At 40.4% G+C, this 13038-nt stretch overlaps 1 protein-coding gene across 1 annotated transcript in view; it reads left to right on the top strand.

The window, feature by feature from the left end:
- il34 (interleukin 34) overlaps positions 1-10469 on the top strand; it is a 28617-nt gene extending 18148 nt beyond the window's left edge. Inside the window, exons 3-8 of the mRNA XM_069172779.1 lie at positions 1103-1206; positions 2459-2536; positions 2664-2741; positions 5962-6069; positions 7505-7688; positions 10344-10469. Coding sequence (XP_069028880.1) covers positions 1103-1206; positions 2459-2536; positions 2664-2741; positions 5962-6069; positions 7505-7688; positions 10344-10402 — 611 coding nt within the window. The 3' untranslated portion in view covers positions 10403-10469. The remainder of the gene's footprint in view (positions 1-1102; positions 1207-2458; positions 2537-2663; positions 2742-5961; positions 6070-7504; positions 7689-10343) is intronic.
- Positions 10470-13038: the final 2569 nt, after the last annotated feature.

The following is a 13038-nucleotide window of genomic DNA, read 5'->3' on the forward strand; positions in this document are numbered from 1 at the left end:
TTAAAAATAGATTAGAAAAGAGGCTTTGTACCAGATTTAGCCACTACTGTAGCTGATTTCCATCTGTAGTACACAGGATAAAGCCTACGATATGTACAAACAGTGCACGACACTCATGCAGACACACCGCAGACACACACTCCACAAGGACAAATGGAAACCAAAATATTAATATTAAGTTGTCAAACTCACGCTGACAAGTCTGGTTATTTCAAATTGATGTCTTCACTGGAAAAGATGTAGAAATCTCTGCAGGTTTTTAGACTGACGTGGAGCTTCTTCTATTTATTGAAAGCTGAAGAATAAAAAGCTGATGCAAAAGCAGAGCTACAGTTTCCCCGAGGCTGGACTCATTTGCTCGGAGCGGAAACAAACAAACCTCCTCAGCGGTTTACGAGCAACATCATTAATTATCTTAAACTCTAAACACACATTTGAATACAGAATTAAGTTATTAAAGCTTAACATTTTAACAAGTATATTACAGTGATGATACTGTTATGATTTCCTGTCCAGGACTTTCAATGTACCAATTTTAAGTAATCAGTACATTAATGGAAAAGAAAGAGTGCGTATCCATGTTAATGCTCTGTGCATTTAAATATCCTTCATGGAAAACGTGAATTTTTTGTTGTTTTTTAATAATTGGATGTGATGAAAGGAATCAAACGTGACCTGTTTGATGGTAAATAAAGTTTAATCAGGTCATCTGAACTAAAAGCTATGCAAAGACCAATATTATGGTTTGCATGGTAGTTGAGGTGCGTAAAAATCATGTTACCAATAACCTGCAGTGTTTTTTTTTTTGTTTGTTTTTTTAAACCTTTAATGTGATAAACGCATCTTTCTGTAAAACATGCTTCCTGATAACATCAGAGCTTTGCAAACTCAAAACTATTTGTCTTGACGAAGGTTTAGCGTCGTCAGATTTTGGCTCTGATTCAACAGAAACATGCACATCTATAAACACACACGTTCCTCTTTCCGTCTATTGTAGCCTGACTGTGAATTAATCCGACTCCAAAAATGCACAACAGATGGTGCTGTGTAAATAATACGGCTGTGCAGCTGATCTCATGCTCTGCTGCTCCTGTTTCTGCAGGCCTGTTTCTGATAGCTCCTGTTCTGATGGCCCCGACACCGGCCCGCATGTGCACGGCGCTGAAGACGCTCAACGAGACCCTCAGCCACAGGCGACGGTACATGGTGAGAGAATGATGGCATGTTGGCGAGCACGCGGTGGAAGGTCAGCGGTCCCGACCTCCGGACCAGCCGGGGAGGTCCGAGTGCTGGAAGTGAACGGAAAACGACGATCAGAGACAAAACTTAAGGATTTAAAGGAGGATTTTCCCCTCAACATTTGACCCTAACCTATGAGACAATGACAGGAAACAGTATCGCTACGGTAACAGCAAGGGATTTGCCACAGAAAAAAGGGACACTACGAACTGAATTCAAAGAGGCACTCCATCAATTTAATTTTGCACTTCCTTAAAGTCAGGAAACGTTGAAATCTTCTGGCTTGTAGTTCCTAATTTCGGGAAAAACCTCCAATAGGACTTGCTTTTAATGTTCCCATAATGCAGCAAAATGCCCAGTCCATACAGAAATACACCCAGCTCATATTTAGCAGCTGTGCCATTTGGACTTCTGTACGTTTGTGATGTCACAAACTCGCGTTCGTATTACATGTCCACTTTCAGCATGACTCACTGTTCAACCTTTTATGTGGTTAAAAAAAAAAAAAAAAAGCAACAAGTGGTCATTCGGGTGTGGAGCTGTTTATTCAGTGTTCTCACTTCATTCATCATGCATAAAAGCTCAATAAAGTAAATTAGATGGTTATGCAATGGCCAATCAAAATGTACCCTGACAAATACACACACACACACACACACACACACACACACACACACACACACACACACACACACACACACACACACACACAGCAGGTTTTTAATTAAATTAAGTAATCCGACTCAAGTAACCCCAAACATAAAGAGCACACTGTGCTGCCGGGTGCAGCTGTTACCAGACCTGTAGCGTATCCTGGTCTTCTCTGGATCCAGTATCTTGAGCCATCAGTCCCGGCACACTACTGCAGATTTACAGGAAGGTAATAAGTCAACACCAATTAGCTCCTTCCCCCGGCACCGTTCCCTGACCCACTCCCTCTCACAGCTGACTCACAAACCGTGCAGTTACCACACGATGTCATTTATTTATTTCACCACTGATCGACCACCACATGAGGACACACTCATGAGTACAACATAACATATTTACGGCCGCCTTGTGTGCTATGAGTCTGTTTGGATTTGTAATTTTAAAACAGCTCCCATGTGCCATGTTTGGTCGTAAAAGTCACAACCAATTAATTTCTCACAAAAAGACAAGTTTGATTTACGGAAGTTGGATGCTAATTTGTGTCTCTCTTTTTTTCTTGTCATTACAGAAGCACAACTTCCCCATCAACTACACCATCAGGGTTCATCATAACGAAATATTTAAACTGTCAAATATCAGCAAAATGGTAAAAGTCACGAGGCTCTCTGTTCTCTACAAAGCCTGATCTATTGGCTCCTTTTCTTGCAACAGTCCAACTTCTGTCCTGTAAAATATATAACTAACCTTCCTGTTCCCGGTCTTCTCTTCATCAGAGGTTAAAGGTGGAGGACTTGGACGAGCTGGTTCTGCAGAGGCTGTGGTTTCAAGTCAACCAAGGCGTGTTAAAAAAGGTAGGAGTCTCTCTGTTACCGCCAGATGCTTCTGTTTCTTTTAACATCCGCAATAAAAACGGTGAATTTAGTTTTCTGAGAGTCATAAAAAGCAAACGGCCAAAGACAGTTCACTGTGCAGCACGATCCGTTTCCAGAAGAATCCGATGAAGCTGGATGCATCGCAAAAAAATATATTTAAAATAAACGTATTAAAGCTAATATATTGGTGTTTCCTTGCCACTTAAAGAGTTGTAAGTTTCTGTGTGAGTTGAACCTTCCACAGTACCACATTCAGGGGGAATGAAGGATTTAGTTAGTTAAATAGATGCATGACAGCAATTCCAGAGAGCTTACACTTGGCTGTGGGAAAATGTCTCTAGATGCAGGAATAATGACTTTTTAATTCATTTTTATTTCAGATAAAACAGTAAAATGATGCCTCACGTTAAAACCCTTTTTGTTTTACTATTTGAGCATATATAAAATACTTGTTTCTATTAATATTGACCTACATTTAAGAGCAATGATGAGAGAGGACTTAGAAATATTTTAGTTATACGAATTTAACTTTTTGGCCAATCGAGCTGCCTGCTGGGAAAAATAAACATAAAGTAAAATTTCTATTTATTTTCCCAAAAACTTTATTGCAAATTTGTGTAAAAATGACCCAAATAACAGTAGCCTGTAAAATTAATATAACGTATACATTTATATATATGAAATACATATGTAAAACTGTTAAATATATTTTTATATTTATATTTTCCTTCTCATTTTCTCCGTCTGGACAAACTCTTTAGTTTAGAGGCAAAACACAAGACTGAAGCTCTGTTAGTCAATCAATAAAGATAATAACGTTAAACTGTCATGTGACGGATTGTGACAGACACACACTGTTGACCAGTGACCAATAAACTCCCATTTTGCCTTCAGGTAAAAGGGAAAGTAGTTTGCGCCGCTCTCCTGAGGTCCTGCCGAAGGCCGACAGGTTGAATTAGTGGACTCTGTCTCCTCTCTGAAAACCTCTAAGTCCTCTCTAAAGCCCCTGAGATCAAGAGGCACTAACAAGGTGCTGGGAGTAAAGAACCAGCGGTGCAGTTAAGCCTGCGAGCTGGTTCAGGGAGTCACACCTCTCAACCGCAACACCTTATCCATCCTGCTCATTCTTCTGCTGCACACAGGAACACATGTTACGTAACTAAGCCTACCGTGGGAAATTTGAAAACAGTGCTTACCTTTTGTTTACTGGGCTTTTTCACTGAGAGCGTGAACCTGCATGCTGCAGCTCTTCACGTTTGGATGCTGCCGTTCTGTCATGCTGTTTCCATGCCAACTTCTGCAAGGCTGCTGGGGGTGACGGTGGATAAAATGCTTCTTTTTGTTCCAGCCAGTTGTTCAGGTTTTTTTTAAGCGTCCGCGCTGGTGATAGGTACGTCCCTTTAGTGTAAACCCGATATCTCAAGAATACCTCAAGGGACTTTCTTCAAATTTGGCACAAACTTTCACTTGGTCCCAAGGGTGAACTGATTTGATTTTGGTGGGCTGAGGTCAAAGGTCAAAGGTCAAGGTCACTGTCACCTCACATTGACCCATGCTGGTGACTGCAATATTTCTGTAACGCTGGTGGGGTGTGTCCTCAAATTTGGTCCAAATGTTTTTGTAGTCAAAGCTCGCTGTGATCTTATGCATTTTCTATTCTTGTGAATGCAATATCTCATTAATGTCTTCAAGGACCATCTTAAAATTTGTCACAATCATTCACTGGGACTCAAGGATCAACTGACTAGATTTTCAGGGCCAAAGGTCATTGTGATCTTACAAAACACATTTATGTCCATAACTCTCAATAAAATAACATTAATTATGATAAGATTTTACACAAATGTCTAACAGGACAAAACAATGAAGTGATCCATCATCTTCCACTTATCCGGGATCGGGTCACGGTGGCAGCAGGCGAAGCAAGCCGGCCCAGACTTCCCTGTCCCCCGCAACATTTTCCAGCTCATCCTGGGGGATCCCGAGGCGTTCCCAGGCCAGCGGGGAGATTTAATCCCTCCAGCGTGTTCTGGGCCTGCGGTGGGGTCTCATGCCCGGAAAACCTCCAGTGGGAGGCGCTCAGGAGGCATCCTGATCAGACGCCCGAAACACCTCAGCTGACTCCTTACGACGCGAAGGACAGTTGAAGTGATGACATTTTAAGTTGAAAAGGTCAAAGGTCAACTTTACAATGACAAAATAACTTTCTACAAAAATGCTTTTCCTGTTGTACTCGTTGAGAAAAAAAACATGTTTTCCACATGTGGTCAGATCCCAAGTTGGTGACACTAATCTTGGGCGTCCATCTTGAAAATGTCCTGATTGCACAGATCTTCTGTCAGGTTGCAGATGTGTGTGAAGCTTTGGTATTTGTAGCTTCTTTGTAGCTACAAAGCCTATTTGAAGCGTTGTCTCCTGCCAGAACTTTGTTCTATCACAATCAGATGTATTGCGTCAAAGTCTTCACTGCTTATATTATGAGTCTGTACTGATACTGGACTGTTTGTTGGAGACATCCAACTGAGGCAGTAATTCTAGTTTTATAGGTCAAAGGTGGATGGCAGAGGTTCCACTTGTTCTACAGTCCAACAAAAACTAACCTAAACCTTCTGAGAAATGTTGGATCAGTTGTTGACCACACCCCACCACAACACAACACACCACCATGTTTGAGGTCTGCTCTGAGGATCGCATTTCTTCCTCCCTACGCTTACCTATCAGAATAAAAAAAACAATTCTGAAATTCCTCCACAAGCATACAGTTTTAACACGCACGTGAAACTTGAGTAGGTGCATCCATCCAAGTGTAGATATTAAAAAAACACGTGTTTCTTTACCTCATTTTAAAATTGTTGTCACTTGTGAATTTTGGTTAACAGTAACATCAACCAGTCCAGTTCAAAATAACATTTAATAAATGAAGTATAAATAAAGTTTCCCACAACTGTAAATCCTTTTCACTTATTTTGTATCACGCTTTTTGTGTTGATGTTAAGCATCTTTCAGGAAATACTGCCAAATGTTATTAATTATATTTCCCTCCATTGAAAACTGTGACTTTCAGTCCTCCAGTTGATTAATCAACGTTTTTCAGCTGCATGTTTGGTTTTGTCTATTTTATGCATTTATAGTCAACATGTGTTTGGTTGCTGTCGTCCAATGAACCAGCGCCCCTTCAACGCTGTCCTTGTAATTCCAGATCATCCGGGTCATGCCAGAGAGACATCCTTCACGGCTCCACACTGCCCAGCTGGAGAGTCGCTTCAGGGATGCTGAGGGAGTCTTCGTGCAGTCGCATCCCGCTGAAGTAAGACCGAGTTCACGTGTCTGCGCCGCGGCCGTATTCAGGTCCTCCATCAAATATTCCAATCCAGTTTATTCAGTCGAGACCAGTTTCTAACTACCACGAACAGACGACTGAACAACCTGCATGAGGTTTCATATAGTTATTCTATCAGACATCATCACAGCATGGTGCTCTGTGGCCTCGTGTTGAAGCAGACAGACATCTTCTTTGTCCTCTCTTGGTATTTGCAGTGAAGTGGTTTAAAGCGCAAATGCAAAATAGAGCGGCATCCTGTCGGCTGGTGGGTTTAACGTCGTGGTGTATCTCGGCTTATGAGCGTTTTCAGTCACCAGGTCGCTGCTGGTTACCTCAGCTGACCAACCACGAGGGAGTCACTCACTTCAGACTGCCCGGGGCTACATTTTCTGATTGTTTAGTGATAACTATAATGGCACTAAACATTACTATCAACGCATTACCTTTCATATAGAAATTATTTGAGATTTCTGAGATCGATTCTTACCAATTACAGAACTGGGATCATCTTAAGACAAGAAAGATACGATTTACTGCTATGAATGTCATCTCTCTTTATGAATGGCTTTATTCACTGTTATACAATATGTAACCTCACATATAGTTCACCATGTTCACAGTCAAGTTGATTGTGCGACTCTGATGAGACGCAAATGTTAAACATTTTGTTTTTCGAGTGTATGTGAGGTCACACAAGTGCTGTAAACTGAAGCTACAGAAGTCACATGCTCAGCCTCAGCACTTGCCTTTGATATGAGTTCATAGCTCCTGCTGTTTTTTTTCTTCAAATGGAGATGGATGAAAAATATGGGAAAGGGTGACCATGTGTGCTTGTTTGGCTGCTTAAGTTAAACTTCTTTTTTTTCCTATGAGGTCACGTAGGGTTTGCAATTCTTAAAGGTAGGAAAACAATCTCTCAAAACATTTTAAGAACGTTAACACCAAATATTTGTACGTTACCTTACTCTAAAATAAATAACCTTCAGGGAACATTAAAGAAGAACCTGCGACTGAAAACATTTTAAGAGCTGGGACATAATATTGTGAAAAAGCTTTTAAGACGGATAACACTAAATGTTTTCGAATGTCTTTAGAGAACGTTATTCTACAAAACAAAGACGTCCCGCTGAAAACATTTTGAGAGTTAGACGATAAAGTTCAGACAATATTAGGAAACACGTTTGACGAAAGGTAACAGGTTTAGTTGTTTTCTACCTTTGAGGAGAATATCCTCGGAACAAAACAAAGACTTTCCCCTGAAAACGTTCGTATCGTTTCTAGCTGGGTATTGACCTCTTATAGCAACAATAAAAATCACTGTGCGTTTACGCTCAGCGACACTACAGGTGAATTATGTCTTTTTTAGATTTTGAAATGTTCACCTGACTCTCACTCACCTGTGTCTGTGTGTGTTTTGCAGTTGTTCCAGCAGGAGCTTCCAGAGACGATCCAGGACATTTGGGATCGTTTAACGGAGGAGCCCGACAGAGTGCCGGAGTCCAGCTGGAGATTTGCTTCTCCCAAATCCCTGCTGGACAACTTCTGCCACACCATGTACTGTCTCTTCAGCGAGTGCTTCGCCGGCACGGACGCTCAGCGGGACTGTGAGTATACCGGAGGGACGACACGCAAACAACTAAACTTAACTAAAGTTAAGCCAAAAAACAAACAAACAAAAAAACATTTTTAAAGGATTTATTGCACTCGGATGACGTCTGGTTGACTCTCTACAGGCAGCACATTCCACTCTGCCTGAGCCCTGAAGCTAAGAGGCCATCGGCATTTGTTTTTCATCTACATTTCACAGTGGCCAAGATTCTTAAGATCTGTCTTTAGTGGGGTTAAATATTTTGTTGAACTCAAACATGTTGAGGTGGATGTGCATTTTTTCACACCTCACACAGATTTCTCGGTTGGTGAACCGACTCAAGTGCCAAATTAGGTGTGAATAGAATGTCGTTGGCAGTCAGGACAACGCGCAACCATCACCTGCTCTGACTGTGTTGTGTATGTGTCCTCTCTTCTCTCTCTTGGTCAAAAGCTTCGCCAAGCCTTTGATGCTCCGGGTTGTGCCGGCGCCTTTGCCAAACCATTTGGACAAATTTGTGTATTTAGACTACCACGAAGGCATATTCATCTTTAACACAGAAGAAAAACACATCAGTAATGTTTGAATTCCTTCTTGTCAAAAAAAATCTCAAATCACACTTGCGCAACCTTGCACAACTACGCATTGTCGCATTGACTTCCATTCATTGCGACAGTCTTACATTGACCTAACCTCAATTCACCCTTTATCTTACCCGTAACCTTAAACACACAAACTTCTATTTTTGTGAGGTCCCACATTGACATAATGCAATTCGTAGTCCTTTACCCAAAACTTTAAAGTCCAAGATTGTATAAATTCCTATTTTTCTTTATTTTATTATTATAAAGCAGGCTCTGAGTGCTATATTAACACGCAGCCCATACTAAGCAACGATGCCGTTTGTACTCATGTAAGTTTGTGATGTCACAAACTCAAGCTCATGTCCTATTGCCACCGTCGGCACGGCCCGCTATCCAACATTAAATGTGGGAGAAAACACTGAGCAGCTTCACTCTCTTTTTGGACAACCAGTGTGATCCGTGGTCTTCTTCATAAACACCACGTCCATGATATGAATTCAATTCCCATCATCATTTGAACCAGCTGTTGAGAGGAGCTGAGCACTAACACACGTGTTTGATTGTGAAGTCGTCAAGGACTAGCTGAGGGAAAGACTTTGAGCTGAGTAGATTGATGCCACTGTTTAAGCAGCCAGTTGGCTTAGAAATACGACTGAAAAGGAGGTGAAATAGGGAGTGAAGCTCTGAGGAAACACATTCTGCCTACCAGCACCTCTGAAGCTCACTAATTATCAGGATTTCATCTTGTTTGTTTAAGACCTGGCTTCACACAACACATTTTCTCTCTCGAAATTACATCAGACAGGAAGCACATTTTCATGTCTAATATATTTTATGCAAATGTGACATCTGTCCTGAGCTCACCGTGTTGATTCTCCACGAACAGCCAATGAACACACTCCAAAGTAATTAGCATGTGCTTGGGAACATATGCATTGACCACGTGTGCGGGAACATGTTTGTGTCGTTGTCAGCTTATGACTGATCTCAGAACTCTCCAATGGTTTGGTTCCCGTCTCCCTCCATGCTCCTCTTGTATCCATACATTTGTAAAGCATATTCATATTAAAGAAATCATTTTTTTTTTTTAATTATAATTTTTTTTTTTTTAATGAAAATAAAAAAATAACGCGTACAAAAAACGTACCAAAATCATTTTCAAAAATCATACAGATGCATAAAAATCATTAAAGAATCAACAAAATCATATAAATGAATTAAAATACATTAACAAAATCATTAAAAACATTTTTTAAATAAACAAATCATTTTAAAAATGAACAAAATAAAAAAAATAAAAAATTAGCCAAAATATTATAAAAAAAAACAAAACAAAGACAAAAACTAACAGTCCACACTGAATGTGGATATCATGGCGGGAAAAGTTGTATGAATTTCTTCTTTAAAACTCTTTCCGTATCAGTCACCACCATCGGGAAGCGAATAATTAATCACATGTACAAGAGCTCGAAGAAGATCTCCGTGCATGATGGGAAAACTCCAGCACCAGAAACATATGGAGAATAAATAACCCCCGATATGGAGATGGATAGAAACATCCTTTTAGTAAAGATGACTGTGGCACAGAATGGAAATGTAACACATTTGCTTTCACTGATGTAGACGTGCTGTAATTAAAGCGCAGCGCGAGGTGATCCGTCACTGTGAGGACGTGACAGCGTACAGTGTCTGCTGTCTGAGGCCCCTCACATCTGGAGCGCATTCCTCCAGCCAACAGGACCACATTTTCACCCCACGCGGGTGTTTAAGTTATGATCCGGCCCAAATTTTCTGCGTCTTCGGGAATACGGGATAACCCGAGGGAGTCCGAGGAGGATGTACTGAAACGCGACTGTGACAACTTCATCTTTTCTTTCTTGACTTTGTTGTCGGCTTTGGATCTTTTCATTCGCTGTCGTGAGGGAAATAGTGACTTTTAATAGCTTTTTTGTGAAAAGGTGAAACTGAGTGTGAAGGTGTGTTTATATTGAGTGTCTACATGGATACAGAATGAGCCGTAAATACAGCGTTCATCTCCGAATAAGGTGGAAACATTCACCGTTTTCTCTTCTCATCTGTCTTTTCAGACTGCAGCGTTTCCCGCCGGAGGAAAGGCGGGAAGAAAGACCTGCAGCCCGAAAGCTGAGGGGAAGCCGGCGTGGAGCGAAGTCGTCCCTGGCCATACCGACTTCGGGTTTAGTGTTATTATCTCCCCCCCTTTGTGCTGTGTGGGGGGTGGGGAGGAAGGGGGGGAGGAGGTAGGGGGGAGGAGGGGTAAAAAGGACAATCCACACGGAAACAAGACCGCTCAGTCCTGATTTGTGGACACCAATAAGTCTTTCCCGAAAGTACACAAGTAAGTCTCCCATCAGTCAAAGCGGCCAGAAGTCATCGGCACAGTAACCGAATCTGTTCTTGACTTTTACGAGCTTATGGACGAAAATAAAATGTCATGTTTGAGAAAACTTTGTGTCGGTCGGGAAACCCGAGGACGCGGCACCTCAGAGGCCGACAACAGAGACCACATGTTGGATCGTATCCAGAAACTCCAGCTGATAGACTCGATTTCTCTCCTCCGAGCCGCAGCGAGAGCGATGTAAATGAACTCCGAACTGATAACGACAACGTTCTCTCGTTTTAGTTGTTAGACTGAACTTTTCTAAACCTGTAGCCGACATTTAAAGTCTGCTGTCGGCTCCAAATTGCTCAATCAAAAGCTGTAAAAACAAAAAAAACGATGGTAATTTTTCAACCACGTGTGTCTTCTATATGTTTATAATGCAAAAAAAATGTATAAATGAAATACAATCATCTCCCTTATCTTCCTTCTGTACATCTATTATGGAATTTTTTTTTTTCACAAAGCAACTATTGATGATTTTTAATTACTTAATTACCTTTTTCAATGCATTTTTTTTTTATATGAATCAATATTAACTTTAAAGTCAGAACACAAATCTTTAAAAAAAAATGATTAAAACATTTTTTTTCACAGGAAATGATGAGAAAATCTTTGTTTTGTTTTTTAACAATAATAACAAAAAAAATTAATAATTTTTGAATTTGAATATCAGCTGCGAACATGCTAGAAATGTAAAAAGTTGTAAAGATGAAATCTGAAACTCAAACAACAAACATGAAATGATTGTTGTCAAGATTCAAATCTTTCACACTTGCAATATATCCTGAGTGGGATTTTACTTCAGAGCAGATCAGTATTACTTGTTGTGTTTTTTCTGTCTGAGCCTCTTTTTTTTTTTTTTTTTTCAGTCTGAAAACACCAAAAAAATGAAGTCAACCTTTTTTTTTTTTGTAATAACATAACATCTCATGCAATTTCAATGGGACTTTTAGGTTCACGTCAAACAGAAGATATGAGGTCACAAAAACACAAAAAAAGGAATCTCCATTTACAAACACACGAATACTGACTGAAATAAAGAAGTTTATTAGCAGGCTCATATAGAAACTACAGCCGCCGGGTTGTTTCCGCTTCGAGCCTGCCGTCCATTCATCCTCGATCTTTTTCTTGCCGCTTGACTCAATCTGCCTTTTTGTAACGTTTTAGTCTCACATGTCAGCGCTCAGTTTGTACATCAGGTTTAATTTTTAATTTTTTTTTTTTTTTTTTTTTTTAATGCTTGTCTCGATTTTTGATGATGACGATTAAGTTAAATTGGGAGTTGGTTTTAATAAGTCGTTCCCATCTTTTTTTGACATGACATGGAGAACATCGTGGCAGATTTTAGTAGGAACACATGAGGTGAGATCAAAACGTTCTGAGACGATGCCTATAAAAGCCAGACATCATATCTGATTTGAATCTGGCCGCCATCCCTTTTTAAAAGTCGTCTCCGCGTGCAGCGACGCGCCTAAAGCACCATCTGCTGTTTCACAGTGCATCTCCTCCACAGAGTCGAAACAGTTAGCAGTTAGCGGAGGTGGGAGGGGACTTCGCTGTGAAAGGGCCACGTTGGAGAACCTCGTTGTTCATGTGGCTAATTTCGCTAAAAGCCAGCTAAACTCAAGTTAACAAACACGCTAAACACCCCAAAAAAAACACCTCATGAACAGCTAATTTCGCTAAAAAAAACAGTTTAACTCAAATTTTAAGAAACGCTAACAACCAGCTAACAAATAGTTAATTTCACTTAAAACCAGCTCAACTCAAGTAAATATTTATTTACAAAAGTTACTGCTCCGTACACGTCACAGTGCTGCGCACTGTTCACACGTAACAGGAACAGTCTCTGAACGTTTTGATCGCGCTTCATAAACTGGGCCTTGTGGAGGGAATTTTAACGCCCAACTCACGAGGCCCTCAATAAATAAAAATCTACTTCATTTAATTTATTTTATTCAATCAGATTCAGCCTCTTATAAGGATGGCTAGATCACCATTTTAACGGAGGAAGTTCTCCACTGAAGGATAGAAAGCCGACTCTTAAAGAAAAAAAGATTTATATGGGAATTATATTATATTTGTTAGATGCACATACTGCACACAGTCCAGAAAAAAAGAGTGCAACACATACTGTATGTCTTGTTTGGGCGACTAAATCTGCCATCCTGGATATTTTTTAAAGCTTTGTCACTACTTGGTGCATTTCCTGTCTTTTCTGTTTCCTTTTTGCATGCAAGTTCGCAGCGATGTTGACTTTCAAAAGCTCAATGCGCTCGGTTCATTGTCTTCAAATCCTGACATGCTGGTTCAGTCAGTTCACGGTGCAGCGTCCCCTCATCACCTTCTGAACTGTGTTTATTATTCTAACCTTTATTCCA

The sequence above is a fragment of the Embiotoca jacksoni genome, unplaced genomic scaffold (genome assembly GCF_022577435.1).
Source record: "Embiotoca jacksoni isolate LCO1_2020_lvr unplaced genomic scaffold, fEmbJac1.0.p SCAF_55, whole genome shotgun sequence".
In the NCBI taxonomy this organism is placed as follows: Eukaryota; Metazoa; Chordata; class Actinopteri; family Embiotocidae; genus Embiotoca; species Embiotoca jacksoni.